At 29.5% G+C, this 22502-nt stretch overlaps 2 protein-coding genes across 2 annotated transcripts; one reads left to right on the forward strand and one right to left on the reverse strand.

Moving 5' to 3' along the window:
* Nucleotides 3677-6063, reverse strand: LOC104728259. The gene is made up of 3 exons (XM_010447267.1): nt 4877-6063; nt 4379-4795; nt 3677-4289 (listed from the first exon to the last, which is right to left on the reverse strand). The coding sequence occupies exons 1-3, from the start codon at nt 6061-6063 to the stop codon at nt 3677-3679; spliced, it is 2217 nt and encodes a 738-aa protein (XP_010445569.1).
* On the forward strand, nt 12147-12839 carry LOC104728261 (E3 ubiquitin-protein ligase SGR9, amyloplastic-like). The gene is made up of 2 exons (XM_010447268.1): nt 12147-12259; nt 12476-12839. Exons 1-2 carry the CDS (start codon nt 12147-12149, stop codon nt 12837-12839), a joined length of 477 nt encoding a protein of 158 aa, XP_010445570.1.

The following is a 22502-nucleotide window of genomic DNA, read 5'->3' on the forward strand; positions in this document are numbered from 1 at the left end:
GAATGGATTGAGGAGGAACGTTGTAGAGGGCAATGAGGTTTTGATTATTTCCTTGGTTTAAATCATATGATTTTGATTTGTGTCAATTGTTATAGTTCGTGTATACACTTTTGGTTCTTTTATTAAATTGATTGAAGTGATTAAAAAAAAAGAAAAAAAAAATATTTCATTATAGGATTCAAAATAAAAATTGGTCATAACATAAACTTGTTGTCACTATATAGTACACTGATCAATTTTTTTCATTAACAAATCTGCTATCAAACAATAGATTTTTGTTAACCTAAACTAAATCTTCCACAACCAAAAACAAATATGTCATAACATAAAACTAATATGTTCTGACTATATGTCATTCTTGCAATTTTGTTATATTATTATTTTATTTTAGTTTAATGTGTTATATTATATTAATTTTTAAAAATATTGCAATTTTTTTGTCAACAGCTTAAATAAATTAGCTCAAAAGAGCCAACTAAAAAATATTGAAATTAAAAATGTAAATAGAGATATAATGTTTATAAAAATTATAATATATATTAATTATTCTGTAATTAATGTGTTATATTATATATATAGATTTTTAAAAATTATTAAATTACAAATCTATATATATATGTAAAATTTATAATATTTATTAAATGTAGAAAATATATTAAAAATATTATATAGTAATGGGTGATTATTGATTTTCTAATTAAACACATTTAATATATTTATATTAATTTAATATAAATAACTTAAATATGTTATATTAATTAGAGAGCTTATGCACCTTAATGCTTAATGCTTATGCTCTACTATCTGTTGTTCCATCCAAGCCCGTAGTTTACTTCGCAATTTTCTTCTCAGAACACGGATGTTATATTTGATTGCACAGATATTTTAAATTTCGTAATGACCTAACGATTAGACCATGGTCAAACTGAACTGGTTTAATGATCGGTTAAATTTTTATTAAATTCGTTATCTATCAAATATGGTATAAAACCGATAAAAATGATTAAAATCCTTTTGAGAAAAATACAAATATTTTAGGTATTGGCAAAAGGAGTAAAGGACAAACAAAGAGAGGTCCAAATAACTCCCGTAAATATTAATCTTTATCCAACATTGGTTGTTATCTTCTTGTCCACTAAAATCTGCCTGGTCTACTTAAACCAGAACAAACCGAGCAAGTACCACACGTATATTTGGAAGTTTGATAGAAAAGAAAAATCTCCAATTTTGCAATAAAAGGAATATATATATATATATATATATATATATACATCTATCTTAACATCAATATGTTAGATTAAAATATAATTCTTTTTTCACTTTTATTTAATTTTATATTTCATTATTTTAATTACTATTTAATAAATAAAATTAATAAAATTTTAGTTTTTTTCAGCATACGATGTGATTTGCATTTTTATAAACAGATATATATTTTGAAAATTGTCTTACTATATTTATAACCAAACAAGTAGATCCACATATCTATACTATTAATTGGGAAGAACACTAGGATAAAAAAAACAATAAAATCAGTATGCCATGAAATGCCCCTTAAATAAAACTCTTTAGAGAACACAAAAAGAGAACGACAAGGGCAAATTTGTAAGATTAAATGGCCATGAAACTCGGATCCTAACCGACCCAGTTTAAACATATTCGGATCCTGTTTTGCTAGATTGACTATGGAATATATACTCCTTTATCCAATCACACCGGTTGCCTGCAAAAAAAATAAAACAAAAGGATTAAACCAACCAGAAACAGAAAGATATGTTAGTTAAGGAATATATGATTGAATTGAAATTCCTATAAAAAAAAGCGAATTGTTTTAACTATCATCAATATCAATCTCATTCCATATAATACCAAACAATTAATCAATATCTGCTATTTAATCAGACTCAATCATCACTCGAATCAACGAATCAGCCTTCACAATAATTTTTTAAACAAAACTTTCAAAAACTAGAACAATTATATCCCTAAACATCCTATATATTTACATCTCAAATCAATATCACAACCAAATCAGTATCCCTAATAATTAGTAACTACAATAAATGCATTAATCACAAACTGTAATATAGGCATTAGTTTACGTAGGATTGAAATCTCATATTATTGATATTTTACCAAATAACATTTAAACGTAACTACAAATATGGAATATAATCTTATCAAATCGAGAAAAATACAGAATGATGATTCGATTTTTCTACAAATTAAATAGAATACGAAATTAAGATATTTGAATTTATGGGAAAATATCTTTAAAACAGAAACTAATTATTGTCAACAATTGTTTACAAACTTTTGTATATAAATATAGCATTGGGGTTCTACCTTTTTAGTAGCCTAAAGCTCTAATGTCTTTCACTCAAAAACATCGATCACAAAACAAACAAAAAGATTGATGGATTCATATACCTTAATGACATTAAGCCCTTAAAACGAGTTAGCGAATCCAAGCATCCAAACCAGGATCCCTCAATCATGGAAGCAATTCACTAAGCATACTGGATATATGAATTTGTACGTCTGTAAGAATATAGTAGAGATAAGCTACTAATATTTCTTTTTCTTATGTTTTACATCAATATTCAAGTTTTCTAATTTGTGTTCCTAACAATTTTGTAGCTGAAAAATACAATTGATAAGTTTGTAAATCAGAATTCTCAACTCTTAGGATTTTCAAACAATCAACAATTGGTAACGATTTATTTATATCTTCATCTACGATACTAGATCTAATTTTGTTTTAAATAAATCATGTTAAGAAGAATCTAATTAGTATTTCAATAATTTATAATTGTATTGAACCTGTCAAAATATTTGTTTTTACTTTGCTTCGTGTAAGAATCATACTATACAAGATTTTTGGTTTGTTCTAATATGTTTTCTTTATGGTTCAAACAGATTTATGTGGTTTACCCACGTATTCTATACAACGGTTTGCCAATAAAAAAAGGTAAACATATATAACTAACTTTTATCTTGGTTTTTGCTAAGTAACCATACGCCATTCAAAACACTAAAGTTTTTTAATATCTCACCTTTTGGTACGACAGCATCAACTTCCATACTTGATAGACTTGATGAGCTACTGCAATCAGAAGGGAAAACAAATTATTCAGGTAATCTTTTCAATCGTAGAAATTTTTTTCCAGATTTGAAATCGATGGTATAGTTGATCTTAATTCATAATGAATCCTACAAAATGAATCTTATAAAATGAATCCTACAAAATTAATCTTATAAAATGAATCTAAAATCATAATGAAGTATGAAGGCATATAACACATTTTTACTTTGACTTAGTGTCTGGAAAAAAAATCAATAAATGAAAGAAATACTTTATACTAAAGCATCGAATTCTTGCATGTCATGGATTCAGTTCAAATCTATGTTGCATGGAAACGGAAACGGAAACGCGGAAACAAAACGTTTCGGAAACGGAAAACGGGATTTTTTGAAAAATAGGTAATGGAAACGTATAGGAAACGTATATATATATATAGATATATAATATATATCTATATATATATAATATAGATATAATAAATCTCTAAACATAAAAATCATAATAAAAAAAATTCTGAAACAACACAAATTCAAAACATAAATATTAAATAGTTTAATTAAAAACTGTAAAAAAAAACTAAAACGTTCAAAATCAATTTTTTTGACCATCATCGCCATTCTCATTTTCATTGGTTTCACCAAACAAAACTGCCTCTAAATCAGGTTCGTCGAGAGAAAGATCTTCAGACTCAAGTCTCCCTAAATTAGACTCATCTAGTGAATCAAATTGATCACCTCCAAGATCCCACATTTGATTAGGACCATTTTTATAAGCAGAACTTTTCCTTGATAAAAGACGAAGATTGGTGTGGACAAATACCAAATCTTCTGCTCTTTGTGGAGCAAGCTTGTTTCTTGTTGCAGAATGTATAAACTTGTAAGTACTCCAATTCCTTTCGCAACATGAGGATGATGAAGGCTGTCCAAGTAACTTAAAAGCTAAGGCTTGAAGCTTTGGTGCTAAAGCTCCATGAACTGCCCACCATTTTAGAGGTTCTAGGATGAACCTATCATGCATTGCATCAACGGTACCAAAGTCTTCCAAGCATAATGAAAAATTGGAATATTCAACATTAACTTCTCTTCTTTCATCTGGATCTGTAAAATACCTCATGATGCAATTTTTTCTTTCTCTAGTAACCTCTAAATCTTGATGTGGAGATTTTCTATTGGTTTCTTCTCCAAGCCACTCTGAACTATAATATCTGTAAGCAAAAATATACCAAAAGGTTATTGTTTATGTAAATGTAAGAAAACAAAATCTAGTAAAAGTATGATAAAGTTATAAACTTACTTCGGATTCAGAGAATGTGCCATGCAATGGAGAGGAGTATTGCTCTTATTCCAACGAGAGATCAAAACAGAATTCACAGCATTCCAGAATACAGATTCTTCGTCAAGTTTTTTTCTTTCTTTTCTAAAGATAGCCTTCTTCACATTCTGAATCATATTGTCCCACCACTCATATACTAAATGAAGAGAAGGCTTATCAGTATCAGCAGCTCTAATCACACTATATATGGGCAAAGTGAAAGATAAAGCATATTCAAGCTCATCCCAAAACATCTCATCTAATATCTTTTGTTTCACCGCATATGCTTTAGTTACATTATCTTCTTTATAATCATCCCACTTAGTACTGATCACCATTTGTTGCAACCCAGTTTTTATTTTCTTGAACCTTTTGAACATCACAACCGTGGAGGCAAATCTGTTAAGATTAATAAAATACAATAGTGTTATATTTGATATAAACAAAACATAAGTAATAGTTAACAAAAGAGAAATAAACCTGGTAGAAGCTATTGTAAGGAGTTTAAGATCACAATGTTCTGTAAACATCACAAGCCTCATTCCATGGTTCATAATGAAGTTCTTAATCCAATTCACATCCTCACTTAGAGACTTGATCCAAGAACAAGAATCATATACACCTTCGTCTGTTCTTGTGTTTAATAATGGTGAACATATGTTCTTCAAAGCAAGGTTCAAAGTATGCACCACACATGGGGTCCAGAAGATGGTAGGATACTTGGCTGAAATAAGTGAACCAGCCTTTACACAATTGGCAGCATTATCAGTAACTACTTGGACAACACTTTCATGTCCAACCTCCTTTATGCAGTCTATGATCAACTCTGCAATCATCTCACCTGTTTTTGTTTCACCGTGGGTATTAATCGCCCTTAACATCATTGGACCACTCTCATTTGCAGCAAGCAAGTTAAATATTGGTCTTCGTTGTGGATCCGACCAACCGTCGCTACATATACTAACTCCTTTCTGTTTCCATGAATTCTTTAAAGGCTGTAAGTGCAGTTCAAGGTTCTTCTTTTCTTTTTGGAGAAGTCCAGCCCTCAATGCTTCATACCCAGGGGGAACATATCCTGGAATGTTTGATGCTCGCTTATATGAATTTTGGTAGTGAGGATTTCTTGCAAGGTTAAAAGATAAACCACCTGTGTAATACATTCTAGCAACCTCGCCATCACATTGCTCCCTTTCCTCATTCTTAAATGCCTTTGCCAAAGGTGAATCCATTGTCTTTCTCCTCTTCGGATCAAGCTCATTTGCAATCGGAACACTATAACTCATATCATAATCAAGAGAAGAGTGAGACGCGTTCCTTGTTGATGACGGCAACGGAACTGTTTTAGGAGCTGCACGTTGTATTCTTTTTTTGCACTCATCAACTAACTTTCTCATGTTAGCTCTTTGTTGAGAAGTAACCTTCAAACACTCTTTAATTCCCTTTGCTCCATCTTTCAACAAATGAGTTGTGACTCTGCAATAAGAACCAGAATATTTTGTATTGCAAAATTTGCATTCAAATCTCCATGATCCTCCTCCAACCATCTTCTCAATTTTATTCACATAAATCCACAAAGGCGCCTTATCATCAATGTTAGATAGATCATCAATATTGATTTCTTCTCCACCATCATGTAGAGGGTCAGGTGGTGTATTAGATGTGCTCATATTACTGAAAATTAAGAAAATAAATTCTCTGAGAACTCATAGGTAGAACCCGTCAAACTACACTATAATTGGACAAAAAAAAGAAGCAATTAATAATCTCCAATTCAAAGGAGGAGAAGATCAAAGACTCCAAAAAGTCAAAACTCAAAACTCAAAACTCAAAACTATCTTCTTATATCTACGAGACCACGACTTCAACAATCAACATATAAATTAATTATTTCATTGACCTTAGTTGAGGAAGAGAAAAGCATACCTTTGCGGTGGCGTCGTCTCTTCTACGGTTATAGCTTTTGCTTTTTTAGGGTTCGACTAGTTATGACTTATGAATTCTTATAAATTATATTATTTATTTATTAAATTTCAAAATTATAAAAAAGAGTTTCCTTCGCGTTTCCAAAACGGAAACGGAGTTTCCAACGTGTTTCCAAAACAGAAATAGAGTTTCCATCGTGTTTCCAAACTAGGTTTTTTAGGAAACGTGTTTCTGTAGCTTGTTTCCGAGTTTCCACGAGTTTTCGTTTCCGAAACGTTTCGGAAACGGGAAACGCACCTCAAAAAGAGTTTCCATGCAACATAGGTTCAAATTGGGTATATCAATTTTTCTATCCAAATTGAAAATGGAAATTAAATATTCTAAGATAATTCGAAGACGTCCAGTCTAAAGAAAGAAAGTTTATGGGCACATTATTGTTATGTCAAAGCATGTATCTCATAAACTTGGACTAACACAAATTTTTTAACTATCCTCCTAAATTTATGGCATGAGTATGTGGTGAAGTAAACTTAGTTAATTACATCTTAATCCAGACTCTATACAGTCCCTAGCGAAGATCTGAAAACGAATATTTTTAGTAACTATTTTTTACCCGTCGGCTTCTATTTAGTAACTATAACGAAAGAAGAAGCTCAAATGGTTGATCGATTAGCGGCAAAATAGAAGCCGACGGTTCTGGTAATCGTGGAAAGATAGAAGCCGACGGGTCGACTTCAAATTGCTAGATAGAAGTCGATGGTTCGGCGGTAGAGACTATCGATCGACGAAGTGAAACATCTGTGACATGATTCTTCTCGGCACGGTGACGGTGACTCAAAAGTCAAAAGGGTCGTTTAGGTTGATACGATGAACCTACACAATATCTAATCGGAATGTGGGGATCTTCTTATCTAACAATGGCCTTTTTAATAAATGTTAAAAAAAAAAATTACATGGGTATAGATTTATGATAAATAAAAATATACAATATACTTAATTAAATAATAATATTGTACGTTTAATATGTTATGAAACGAATTAGGTTATGTTAGGAAAAATATGACAATTCCTAAAATATGTCTCAAAGAATGATTATTGAACCAGAACCAACCAGTTTGTTAGGTCATTAGGTTGTTGGTTTGTATCAATATTTGCTAATTTTATCAATTTGGTTTGATAGTTCATGCGTTTTAATCATTTTTACTGATTTTATAAATTTCATAATTTACAAGTCTAATAAAATTTTTACTACAGGTAAAAACATATAAAATTCATTATGAGACAGGTCTATCGGTATGTGTTTGACCAACTTGACAAGTTGGGTCATATGACCGGAAATTTTTAATTTTTGGTATTTTTAATCCGGTTGATAGTTTATGGATTCACATTTGATCTGAATTTGTTGTCATGTCGATCCGTATCTCTTGGTGAAACTATTATTATCTCAATGCTATATCAAATAATTATATCGATGAATATAATCCCGTACAAACGTCCGAGATCGAATCCAAATTTGATTTAACACACCTAAACAAATTGTTGAAAATGTTTAGATTAGTTAAAAATAATATACATGTAATATCATTTAACTATATTATATCTTAATTTTTTCTTTTAAATATCACCCATGCAGGTTTAAACAATTTACGCAAAATAATCCCTCACGTACGTGCGGGTCCGAACCTAGTAAAGTACATTTTTGTGACATCCTCTCTTATCTTTGTATCCAAACAAGTCCCAGCTAAATTCTCTACAACTCTTACAACCAAACATAATTATTTCCTTATTTGATAATATTAATTTCCTAAAATTTATCTACCTAATTTAAATCAATATGTTAGATTAAAATATAATTCTCCTTTCACTTTTATTTAATCTTATATTTCATTATTTTAATTATTATTTAATACATAAAGTTAATAAAAATTTAGTTTTTTTCAGCATATAATGTGATTTGAATTTTTATAAACGGATATATATTTTGAAAATTGTCTTACTATATTTATAACCAAACAAGTATATCCACATATAGAGCTCGGAATACATTTTTGGAGTACAATAGAGTGCCATCACTTTTGCCAACTTCGGATCGGTTTTTTAACTAAAATTATAGCTAATTCAATTATATAGCATACTTATTTACATCCAATTAATGCCAAATATTGCCAATTAATGCGCATTGTATCGTAGGAAAGAACTAATTTGCATGCCAAAAATCTAGGGCCGAGTTTGACAAAAAGAATTGATAACACAAATTATGTAATCACATCTTCTTAATCTCATCCCTATAATATAGCAATTAATTCAAGATGAATACATCTTAGGAAATATCTAATTTGTGTTTAATAAACGATTACATATTTGGTAAGATCTTATTAGCTTTAAATATACACTATTAATCCAATAATATCAATTGGGAATCATAATAAGAATATGACATATCATTCATTCCTAAATCATAACTAACCAAATCGTAAAATGTATATTTTCAACTTGCGAATCAAGAGTTTCTACAAAACTCTACTTACAACCGTTAACACTATATATAGATGTAATTCACCATCGATCTAAACAATTACAGTATCATATCAACAAAATAATAGACCAGTGGTGTACCACAGGGTAAAACATAGTCTATATATACATTTTTGGAGACATTTATAAAATAAATCTTGAAGTTCAAACCTATTTACAAACATGTCATTGGCTTAATTATTAGACTAGGAGATATCCCATGCTTAAAGCATGGATCAGCATTTAAAAAAAAATTATAATATAATAAGAAAAATTATTGTTATATTTCTTTTAAAATTTATTTTGAAATAAAATAAAATAAAAGAAAGATGATAGTAAAATCATAATTTAAAATTATAATAAAATCTTCGAAATCTAGTTATTAAAATAATTTTATTGTCTACTTGCATATAAAATCTTAGTTGAAATTCTGATTGGTTTATATTTTAAAAAAAAATTAGTAATTAAATAAATTAGTAATTTAGTTAAGTAATATATTTGTACTTATCAATTATATAGTATGATATAACTTCGTAATTAATTTAAATAATATTAAGATTTCGATTTTTGGAAACAAACTTTCCCCTTAACTAAATTTCCAAAAAAATCTGCCAAATAAATAATTGATTAATTGCTAAAAAATCAGCTGAGATATTCGATTGATTTAGGATTATTTTTCCCCTATAATATATGTTAAGAATCAAATTAAAGAAACAAATTTAAATACCAAAAGATATCATATCCCTACAATATTCTTTAAAAAAACAGATTACAGTGATTTACTCCCCAGTTAGTTACTAAATCAGATTTTTTATTGTTTGGAAAGGTTTGTTTACTCAACCCAATGTTCACTCTATAAATAATTAAATACTATACACCTAAACTACTATTTCAGCAATCAGAACAACATAACCCTTAAAAAAACCCTTAAACACTCTTTCGTTCATGATTTTTACATCAGCATCAACATATGTTGACCGGTGAATCTGTCTCCAAATCTTGGATATATTTATAAGAAAAAAGATAGTGATGGAGAAACAATGTAGTGGTTACTATACTTTTTTTTTTGGTTGAAGAGCACTATCAATATTTTGTAATATCATATACTTGGAATTTTAGAATGTAGTCATTCTCTCTTTTTTTGTAATGGTTTTCATTTCAGTTCTCAAATATAAGGTTTTCTTATACAGCTAAGTCATTATTGTTTATTTTACTTTATCAAACAAAAATTATCTTTTATTTTATGTTTAATGCTTTTAGTTTTACAAATAGTTTGGGTTGTTTAAAGTTTAGTTTTCGTTTTTTATACTTTTTAATTTTTCTTAATTCATGCAAATTATATTCAATTTATTTTATATTTTTTGATAATGAATCGAATTCTTTATCTATATTAAAAATACATTTTAATTTGTTGACAATAAGAAACATCTCTAATTAAATAAATAAATCGGTAATTACACTTAAAATCTTTTATGGTTATAATTTCTTAGTTTCCAAATTAGACGATTTATAACAAAAGATAGTTACAGTAAAACCTCTATAAATTAATAATGTTGGGACCAAGACGTTTTATTAATTTATAGTCATATAAATTAATAATTATTAATTTATAGTGTAAATTAATAATTATTAATTTATAGATATATTTTTAATTGTTTATTTTTTTTTAAATTATGAATTGGAACAATTATAGCAACATAAGATTAAACTTTTGGATGTTATAAATTTTATGGTTTAGGAATTGAACTTGTAATATTTATAAAGCATTATTGACAATAAATTACAAATACTATAAACAAATTGACTTGTACACATGACATACATAAATTCAAATTTATGAATAATAATAATATCAATTCTCATATTTTAATAATCTGTCTAATTATCAAATTGTAAATGATGCATATCTAAAAATTAAAACTTTAAAATTTAATTATTTGTATGACATGTTATAAAATATTTTAGAGATATCATTATAGTTTGAAAATACAACATTACAAATGTTCTATAGAAATGAGTTTTAGGAGAAACATACACTATTATATCAGTCTATATATATATATATATATATATAAATTTACATGATTATTAATTTATGATATTATTGGGACCATATTTTACATTGAGATTTCAAAAAAATTATTATCTTATTATCTTATCGAATATTGTTAATTTTTACACTGGCCCGACTTGGGACCAGCAAAATTTATTAATTTATAGTGATTATTAATTTATAGAATATTAATTTATAGAGGTTTTACTGTAATATGATAGCTAAAATCTCGAAATTAAAGCAAAATGATAACATGATTATAAATATAATTATTTTAGAGAATCTAATTATTTTAAGAAAACTCTAAATCTAAATTATTTCCTATATTTTCGTTTTAATGTCATATCTTCCTATGATACTCATTTTTGGCTTTTATTATGGTAATAAACTTTCATACAATTCAGATTGTTTTTATATTTTTCACTAATACTTTTAATACAGTTAAGTTATTTTCTGAAACTGATATTTGGCAAAATCTTTTAAATCTTACAAAATCAATCACGATAAACATAATTATCTATATGTACATGCACAATCGAATATTCTTCCATTTAGTTATATAAAATAATTGTCCACCGGTCATTCATTTCTCTAGGTTTTGAAAATGATACAATGTATAATATTTATCTATGTATTCTTTTGGTATATTTATCAATTTATTTATTTCACATATTATTATCCAAATAAAATTATACATCTAAATAATTTTGAAACATACTCAAAACCAACACAAAAGGTACAATCTAACTAAAATGATGAAATCTAAATTTAATCAAAACAAACTCAAAAATATAAAATATGTATTTTTTATTTATTATAAAAATTATCACGCGGTGTACCTTGGGTTAAAATCTAGTATATATATATATATAATTGGTAACAAACCATTTTCCAAACTTTTAAACATTACTTAATTTAATCCCGAAGGCATAAATTTTGAAAAATACTTGGGGTGAACCCTTTTATTCACCTATTATCATTTTTAAACCAATTAGAATCTTATATGTAATATTACATTTAAAAAATAAATCAAAACAAATTTTTTTTTTTAGAAAGCAAAACCAATCAAAAAAACAAAATATGTATACTTTTAATTAAAAAAAAGTTAAATATTAGGTTGTTTTAAATTTTACAATTAAACGAGGTTATATATGGTTTTGTTCACTTCTCTTTTCTTAAAGACAAGTCTTAATCACCGATCCCTTCAATCCGATCCAAAAACCTAGGGTTTAGTTTTTGTTTGAATTCTTCTTCTGTGCAATGGCAGCTAACCGTACTGTGAAAATCGATGTCACTACGTGGGTTTCGAATCTAGCAATAAATAAAGAGTCTAAGAACATAGTCAAAATCTATCAAGGCGTAAAGACCGAAGAGTAAATTGAAGACGAGAGTGGAATTGTAACACTTATAGATTCTTCTAAAAGTCTACATGAACCAAATTCTCATATCCACTTGTTTCCGCGTTGCTGCACGTCATCAAGTCATCTCTTTGAACTCTTACGTGATGAACAAGTTCCTTGTTGTGGATATTTAGATCAACTACATGATCTATCTCAATTCTTACGTGATGAACAAGTTACTTTTTGCAGAGATATAGGTAAAAAAATCGCTCTTCAAGTCAAACATTCGTTTGCTAATGATGTTTCTCTTCGAGAACCTGTTTTCGTTACCGTCAATGTGAAATACATCTACGAGAGGCGTATGATTTTGCCGCCAGCTGTTTCTGTTCCGAGAGGTGCTCCAGCTGACGTATTACAGAGGTTGGTTGAAGAACAGATAGTAGAATCAACGTGTTCGATTTGTATTGAGAATTTATCGGGAAACATCATCCGGATGCCTCGATGTCTGCATATGTTTCATCAAGATTGTCTTTTCGAGTGGCTTGGTCATCAAAACTCGTGTCCCTTGTGTCGCATAGTTCCGTACAAGGCGGAGACTCAAACTTCGGCTTAGGACTAAAGTTAGGGTTAGGGTTAAGAAGATTTTGAAATCCGTTCTGTCTCAATTTTCTTGTATCGACGTTTTGATATATCATATGATTTTCTGGTGAAATATCGAAATTGTTTCGGTACTTGTTCACCATAAAAGTTGTTGTGTATACTTACAATTATCGCAACTTGAGAGAAGTTGTAATCACCAATTACAAAACTCTTTCCAAAGAACTAATTAGGTTTTGTTTCATCTCAGCGTCTCCTAGTCTTCTGTGTGAAATAACTCAATAGTCTTGTCAAAAACTCAGTTATGATCCTGTTCTTTTTTCTTATCGCTGCAGCTCTTTTAATAGACATTGCCGGCGTCGTTGGTGTCACCAGAAAATACGGCTACCAATACTGGTTGCTGCGACTATTTTTACAAGAAGCTGATGTTGTACTCCGCATACTTGTGTGTTAAGTACCCTATCATTTGAGTCGCGGGTTGTTAATGTAGCGATAGGAAAAAGAACCACATATGTCAAAACACCGTAACACAAAATGAAGCACAAGTCACTTGACCAATCGTATATTGCCACATAGATTTTTATTTTCTAATTTAAACCACATAATAATTTTAAATAAAACCTAAGAGGCTAAGATCGTGCAAAACAAAAAAAAATCTGATAATTAACAAAATTTTAAATGTTATTATTAACTATTAGTAGGAAAACAATTTTTTCTTCTCTGATGCAAAACTTTCGTGTATGAGAGAAAAACTGTAAAACTATATTCCTAAAATTTCTCACACTAATACCACCACGATTAGGGATAAATCATGGCACAATCAATAACTGATTCATCTCTTATTTAACTCCAATTTAATTCAACTTCCGACATAGTAAACAATTGACACAATTTTTGATTTTTAGAGACCACGTTTCTACTATTTGTGTGTCATATATCTTCTTCTCCCTCCGAAGGTTTTGATTGTTGGTTTCCAAATTGTTTATTCTGTCTTTTCTCTTTCGCTTCCTTACGCAAAAGAGTTCTTCAAGGTTAGATGTCGCGATTCTATTCCACATACGATACTCGAGTTCATCTTTTCTCCTCCCACTGCCATCACTGATCAATATTCTCTTTCGATGCTACCAAAGCCTATAGATACAATCGAGAGGCAATGTAATAACCACACTCTACTCTCTTGATTTGAAACTCAAATATCCGTGAAACAGTTTATATCAACAATTTTTAATTCTTTTTGCTTTTTGGTTCTAAGATAAGAATCTTTCTATCTACTTCCTTTTGCAGGTTGCCAAGACAAAATGTTGGACAAAATTTGACGGAAACCATAGTTCTTCATATGTTTACGGTATCCACAATTTTTATATCTTTTGCTTCTTTCTGTTTCATCCTTTTTTGCAAGTGTTATTCAACTCTTACTCTTTTCACTAAAAGTTTTGGGAAGATAAGATTTTCTGTCTCTTTTTTGGGTGCAGTTCATAACACTTGAAGACAACACCAAAAGTATCTTTCACCGGAAAAGATGCAGTACTCTGATGAGAAAGCAAAGCCAAGGCACATGCTCTTTTCTTTACTTAAGAAACAGTCCTAGAGAAAATGTGATGTGAAGGAAATCAACCCTCTCTGATCATCTCACAAGTCATAACGAAGCAAAATGTTCATTCTGGAAAGCATGCATGCGTTATGTGTTCATCATGTTAATGACGTAATCCATTATCCATGAGCTAAGTTTTTTTTATCTACTGTTCAATTCAAACTAAAACACATTTTAAATATTTAATGTTTGAAACCTGTGAATAATACGATCTATTACGTACACTAAATCTTCTCTTACTTTTCTTTTGTAACTTCCAAACTTAAAATGAAAAATCAAATTAGAAATGTGAACAATGCAAAACCTTTATATGGTTATAGAAAAATATTTGTAACTCTTCCTAATATTTTCTTATAAAAATTTGGACCTTAAATTTTGTCATTAATTTATAAATTCAGTCAAAATTACATTTTTGTTTTGTAAAATTTTATATTTTATGAAAAGGAAACGGTATCCGTGCATAGCACGAGTGACATACTAGTATTGTATAACTTATAAGAAAAATACTTAGGTTCATCCCTAGAGGTGAACCTCTCCATTCACCTCCTCCTTTTCAACCAATCAAAATCTTCTATACATTATCTCATTTTAAAAATAAATTAAAATTAAATTAAAAAGCAAAACCAATTAAGAAAACAAATTATGTATACTTTTAATTAAGGAAAATTAAATATTGGCTTGATTTAGATTTTACATTAGAACAAAATTATGTGTCTGTTTGGGTTTACAAATAAATTGTTTAGGGTTTAGATTTTACAATCAAAACGAAATTATATGTCTGTTTAGGTTTACAAATAATTTGTTTAGGGTTTATATTTTATAATTAAAACGAAATTATATGTCGGTTTGGGTTTACAAATGAGGTGGTTAGAGTTTAGATTTTATAATTAAAACGAAATTATATGTCGGTTTGGATTTACAAATGAGGTGGTTAGGGTTTAGATTTTATAATTAAAACGAAATTATATGTCGGTTTGGGTTTACAAATGAGATGGTTAGGGTTTAGATTTTATAATTAAAACGAAATTATATGTCGGTTTGGGTTTACAAATGAGGTGGTTAGGGTTTAGATTTTATAATTAAAACGAAATTATATGTCGGTTTGGGTTTACAAATGAGGTGGTTAGGGTTTAGATTTTATAATTAAAACGAAATTATATGTCGGTTTGGGTTTACAAATGAGGTGGTTAGGGTTTAGATTTTATAATTAAAACGAAATTATATGTCGGTTTGGGTTTACAAATGAGGTGGTTAGGGTTTAGATTTTATAATTAAAACGAAATTATATGTCGGTTTGGGTTTACAAATGAGGTGGTTAGGGTTTAGATTTTATAATTAAAACGAAATTATATGTCGGTTTGGGTTTACAAATGAGGTGGTTAGGGTTTAGATTTTATAATTAAAACGAAATTATATGTCGGTTTGGGTTTACAAATGAGGTGGTTAGGGTTTAGATTTTATAATTAAAACGAAATTATATGTCGGTTTGGGTTTACAAATGAGGTGGTTAGGGTTTAGATTTTATAATTAAAACGAAATTATATGTCGGTTTGGGTTTACAAATGAGGTGGTTAGGGTTTAGATTTTATAATTAAAACGAAATTATATGTCGGTTTGGGTTTACAAATGAGGTGGTTAGGGTTTAGATTTTATAATTAAAACGAAATTATATGTCGGTTTGGGTTTACAAATGAGGTGGTTAGGGTTTAGATTTTATAATTAAAACGAAATTATATGTCGGTTTGGGTTTACAAATGAGGTGGTTAGGGTTTAGATTTTATAATTAAAACGAAATTATATGTCGGTTTGGGTTTACAAATGAGGTGGTTAGGGTTTAGATTTTATAATTAAAACGAAATTATATGTCGGTTTGGGTTTACAAATGAGGTGGTTAGGGTTTAGATTTTATAATTAAAACGAAATTATATGTCGGTTTGGGTTTACAAATGAGGTGGTTAGGGTTTAGATTTTATAATTAAAACGAAATTATATGTCGGTTTGGGTTTACAAATGAGGTGGTTAGGGTTTAGATTTTATAATTAAAACGAAATTATATGTCGGTTTGGGTTTACAAATGAGGTGGTTAGGGTTTAGATTTTATAATTAAAACGAAATTATATGTCGGTTTGGGTTTACAAATGAGGTGGTTAGGGTTTAGATTTTATAATTAAAACGAAATTATATGTCGGTTTGGGTTTACAAATGAGGTGGTTAGGGTTTAGATTTTATAATTAAAACGAAATTATATGTCGGTTTGGATTTACAAATGAGATGGTTAGGGTTTAGATTTTACAATTAGAACAAAATTATATGTCGGTTTGGGTTATAAATGAGATGGTTAGGGTTTAGATTTTACAATTAGAACGAAATTATATGTCGGTTTGAGTTTACAAATGAGATGGTTAGGGTTTAGATTTTACAATTAGAATGAAATTATATGTCGGTTTGGGTTTATAAAAGAGTGGTTTAAGTTTTTAATTTTATAATAATGTATACATATTTTATTTTCTTATTTTACAAGGAGGTGAATGGAGAGGTTCACCCCTAGGGGTGAACCTAAGTATTGTTCGAAAAACAAGTCTAAGCCATATATATAAGAGAAATACCCTAAAATAGCACTAAAACAAGTTTTATGGACAATTATAGCACACATTCCAAAAATTTCCAAAAATAGCACAATTTAACACATAAAAATATTTAAAATTAATTTTTACAATTGTTTTTTTCGGTTTGGATTCTCAATTTCACATTTAGGGTATAGTTTTGAGAGATAGAGTTTAGTATTTTGAATTTAAGATTTAATTTTGAGAAATACCCTCTAATAGCACTAATCTAAGTTTTTCTTCCAAACTTAGCACCCATCCTCAAATGTTCCAAAAGTAGCACAAAATTTAAAGGGAAAGAGAGATATCAATTCTTAAAATAAAATATCAATAAAATTAAAACCTAAAATCACAATCTCATCTTCCTTCCTCTCATCTCCCTTCCTCGATACACACAGTACCAAAAACGAAAATCCAAAATCACAAATCCAAAATTGCAATCTTCATCACCAATCTTTTGATCTTCTTCTTCTTCTTCCGGCAAAGCTTCCAATCTCAGATTTGATCGTGTATCAGTTCTTCACCAATCGTGTATCAATGTCATATGGAATGCTGAATCATCACGATTCTCGAAGTCGTACAGTGCTAACACAACAATTGGAAGCTCGCTCATTGAGCAATCATCATTGGAAACGCAGGAGAAAGAAGAAATGAGAGCATGATTTTCAGATTGAGACTTTCGATTGCTGGCGGTGAAGAGCTTAGGAGAACTCGTCATTACAAACATGGTCTCGAGAACACAATCATCAATAATTTCCCTTTTGATGGGTTTCATTGGAATTTGTGGCTTCTTAGTTTCAAAATTGACTGTTTTGTGTATTGCGTGAAAGTTTATGAATCTGCATTCAGAAATGAATAGTAAACGAGAAATATTGTTGTTGTATGTAACAAATTGTGATTCTTGAACTTCATATGATCTATCTTGGTTCTGGACTTCAAATCTTTTATGATGGTCTTCCTGAAATTCAAAGAAACTTTCCTGAATTTCGTAGAATCCTTTCTGAATTTTTAAGGAGTCTTTAAAATTAAAGAGAACATGTAGCAAACTCAATCATGATAGTGTTCTTATTATCCATCTTCTACAACTATTGTGTCTTCCTAATTTTGTTATGAAAGCCATCCAGAATTGCAAGGAGTCTTTCATGAATACTAGTTAATCTTTCCTAAATTTAATTAAATGTGTTCTAAATCCTTTTTTATATATTTTTGTCACATTATGTCAGTACTCCATTGTAAAAGGTAATGATTTCATTTTTGTGCATATTCTGTTTTTTTACCAATATTTAGACTTTTTATAAAAGTCATTATGAAATTCATCCTAAAATCCAAATTTTTTATGAAGGTCATCCTGAGATTCAAATAAACCTTCTTGAATTTTGTAGAATCCTTCCTGAAATTTTCATCATCATCAACCCATAGAAGTGAGCAAAGTCAATTCTCCAGCCCATAAAACTGCGGTAAACTTGAACTGCCAAGAGATGGTCATTTCAAATGAAATCGAAACCTTCATAATCAAATCTGCTAATTCACATACCACTCATCTCTCCTGCAAAAAAACCCCTCAAAATCATAAATTCAAAACAACTGTTTTGAAATTGAGCCACAAACGGAACACAAAAACAAGGAGATAAGAAAATCTAGAGAGGAGAGAGAGAGAGACGAACCATGAAAAGCTAGTAGAGAAAAAAAGATGGGAGACTAAGCAGCGTGTGATTGAAATTGGCCTTCTTTGATTATCAAATAACCAAAAAAGGTAGATCGAAACCATGAAAGAACCCAGGAATCATGGAAATGGTTTTTTAGTCACGCTTTGGAGTTCGGATCATTTTCTTACGAAACTGTTTTATCATTCTCTGATTAGAGATAACGATGAACAATTGAGAAAGGTGAGAATTTTATGAAATATTATAATTCATAATTAAATCATTAAATTAGAATTGTGTGCTAAATTTAGAAAATATAAAAGTGTGTGCTAAGTTTGGAAGAAAAACTTAAATTAGTGTTATTTTTGAGAATTTCCTATTAATTTTGAATAATTTATTGGTGCTATTTTTGGAATTTTAGAGATGTTGGGCTAAGTTTGGAAAAAAAATTATTTTGAGAATTTCCCTATATATAACTCATCTCTTATTATTCTTCTAGTCTGAATAAACCTATATAGAATAGGAAGGTCCAAAGATTTTGCATCAACAGAGAGCGATTGGATCTAATGTAAATAATGAAAGAAGCATAAAGTTCCTAAAATGATTCACAAAGGTTTACACACTTAAAGAACATCTTAATCCAATATCCTGAAATACTGCAAAATTGACAAAACAGATGAAAGAGCCAAATAACTATGTTAAACAAAAAAAAAGTCACAAACACTTGTAAAATCCTGGAATTTCATATACTGCTTACATCTACCTTTTCATCTTCTCCAATGTTCTGGAGTCATAACAAAAGTTGACGGAACAAGATAACGAAGAACAGTCTAGACTAGTGGATAAATTACTTTACACTCAAATATATATGTATATATATATATATATATACATGTGACATGACTAGCAACATGGCCGGTCCTAGGTATTTAGAGGCCTAAAGCAATTTAAACGATGTAAATTTAATATTTTTAAATTTTTTATTTAATATAATAAATTTATATTTCTTGTATTGTTTAGATAATAATTTAATATATTATTTGATATACTTTAAAAATAAAGTCTAACTTTTTTTTTTAGTTATTTCATAAAAATAAATAACACTAAAATCATAAAATTAAGAAAATGGTAGTTACATGTTTGAAAGAAAAGAAGGAACTTTAATTTATCATAATAAGTTAGCAAAAATAATTTATAATTTAGAGAAAAAAAAACAACTACTGAGAGTATATTTATAAAAGAAAACAGGAAAACATATACTTTTTGACACCAAAAAAGTAGGAAAGAAAGTAAAAAAGGAAAAAAATAAAACTGTATATTGGTCTATTGCAAACGTGGAGTCGGAGAGAGAAATATGTAAATGAATTACACTATATGATTATAACTAGATTTTGATGCGCGGTACACCGTGTAACTATTTTTTAAACTAAGTTTTTTAAAATTTGAAATTGTATATATTTGTTTTGTTTAGTGTAAGATTATATAATTGTATTTGATTGTTAATTGTAGAATTTAAATCTGCAGTTTACATGATCAATATTTTATCAACTTAACTAAATATATCTAATATTTTCATATTGATAATGTTAGCAAAATAATGAAAGGATGAATTACCCATTTAACACAATTCAATGATAATTTAAATATGTATTTGCATACCAACATCTAGATATTCTTTTTGTGAACTCGAAATTGACACAAACTCTTCACACCATATAACTTCGTTGCATGATAAATTCCTATTTATAAGTATATATATTTATTATAATATTAAGAAAATGAATTGTAAAATGATATATATCCTGAATAAATTGATTTAAATCAAAAAATTGGATACATACTTTTGAATCACTAATTTAATAATACTTAACTAGGTTTTACCCCGTGGTACATCACAGTTCTATTATTTTGTTGATATATATACTGTTAATAGTTGTAAGTAGAGTTTTATAGAAACTCTTGATTCCCAAGTTGAGAATATACATTTTACGATTTGTTAGTTATGATTTAGGAATGAATGATATGGCATATTCTTATTATGATTCTCAATTGATATTATTGGATTAATAATGTACATTTAAAGCTAATAAGATCTTACCAAATATGTAATTGTTTATTAAACACAAATTAGATATTTCCTAAAATGTATTCATCTTGAATTAGTTGCTATATTATATGGATGTGATTAAGAGGATGTGATTACATAATTTGGGTTATCAATTTCTTTTGTCAAATTTGGCACTAAAAATTCGGCATGCAAATTAGATCTTTCCTAAGATACAATGGGCATTAATTGGCATTGATTGGATGTAAATAAGTACGCTATGGATTAAAAACCGGCCCAAAATATTCGGCAATCTTAAGGAGGATCCGGATAATTGAATCGGTTATAATTTTAGTTAAAAAACTGATGAAACGACCCGACCCATTTTTTTAAAATTAATAAATAATAAATAGAAATATAATATAAACTACAACTAGTGGTCCCATACCAACTAGCCACCTATCCACAACCACAAACAACAGCGGAAATAACAATACCAATAAATATCCAAAATAAAATAACCAATAATAATCCATAACAACAATCCAATAATCAAACATCATGAAACATGAAACCGGCAACCTAACAATGTTTTTAAAGACCCAACTCTAGCAACCTAGCAACGCCAGACAACATACAATCGAGTCCCTAGAACATCCTCCTCTTCATCGCCTTGAGTCCACGATCACACTTTGCCTTTACCTGCACCACAAACACATATTGAGATGCATGAGTATTTGATAAACACTCAGTGAGGCAATCCTCCCATCTACTGGGCTATACACACAAGCAACAGTGATTCCAATGTTCCAAACAAACAGCAACCAAAACATACAAACAGGGAAAACAAACATCGTCTCGCTGGAAGGGAGGTGTCAACCGACACCAGCCAAGTGTCGACCGACACTGGCATTGGTGTCGACCGACACTACCCCACAGTGTCGATCGATGCCATTTTGCTGGTGTCGACCGACACCAAGTGGTGTCGATCGACACTCCACCTGCAACTGCGATCCGCTGCGAAGTCGAGAGTCGAATCTCGCTCCCAAACTTCACCAACTCGTCCAATACTCAAAACCCAAGCCGGAAACATCCTTAGAAACCTGTAACAACCAATCCCCAGCAAGAAAACACACAAAACAGCAACACACAAGCAAGAACAAGGAAATACAAGGCTTAGATTAGCCATGGTCATGCACACACCTCTTTGCAGGAAGATTCAGACCAATAGTAATGAATCATACCCTCCTAGCAAGCCTCTAGATCCTTCCAAGCTCCAAATCCCACAAGAACAGCTAAGAAATTCACAAATCTCACCAAAAATCTCAAGAACTCTCTTTTCCCCCTTTTTCTCTCAAAAGCGTTAAACGGCGACAAGAGAAACTTCTCAAAACCCTTCTGGTCAACAAAACACTTAAATATCTCGGTTTAGTGGTTTTTCCTAAACCAAACCGGTCCAAATTGATAATTAAATCGAACTGGTCGAACCAGAAAACATTGGTGTCGACCGACACCCCCTTGGTGTCGATCGACACCCTCCCCCAAAACGCACAGTTTTGGTTCACGGGTGTTACACCCGACCCGAAGTTGGCAAAAAGTGATGGCACCCTATTGTACTCCAAAAATGTATTCCGAGCTCTATATGTGGATATACTTGTTTGGTTACAAATATCCTAAGACAATTTTTAATATATAATCGTTTATAAAAATTCAAATCACATTATATGCTGGAAAAAATCTAAAATTTTATTAATTTTATGTATTAAATAGTAATTAAAATAATTAAATATAAGATTAA

Source organism: Camelina sativa, chromosome 11, assembly GCF_000633955.1.
Source record: "Camelina sativa cultivar DH55 chromosome 11, Cs, whole genome shotgun sequence".
Lineage (NCBI taxonomy): Eukaryota > Viridiplantae > Streptophyta > Magnoliopsida > Brassicales > Brassicaceae > Camelina > Camelina sativa.

What these genes read in the sequence shown, in the direction of transcription:
- LOC104728259 (XM_010447267.1), bottom strand. Translation starts at nt 6,063, where the DNA reads ATGAGCACATCTAATACACCACCTGACCCTCTACATGATGGTGGAGAA. An exon ending in CTTACAATAGCTTCTACCAG is followed by an intron (nt 4,796 to 4,876) that starts GTTTATTTCTCT and finishes TAATCTTAACAG; the next exon opens with ATTTGCCTCCACGGTTGTGA. An exon ending in GCACATTCTCTGAATCCGAA is followed by an intron (nt 4,290 to 4,378) that starts GTAAGTTTATAA and finishes TTTTGCTTACAG; the next exon opens with ATATTATAGTTCAGAGTGGC.
- LOC104728261 (XM_010447268.1), top strand. Translation starts at nt 12,147, where the DNA reads ATGGCAGCTAACCGTACTGTGAAAATCGATGTCACTACGTGGGTTTCG. An exon ending in CAAGGCGTAAAGACCGAAGA is followed by an intron (nt 12,260 to 12,475) that starts GTAAATTGAAGA and finishes TACTTTTTGCAG; the next exon opens with AGATATAGGTAAAAAAATCG.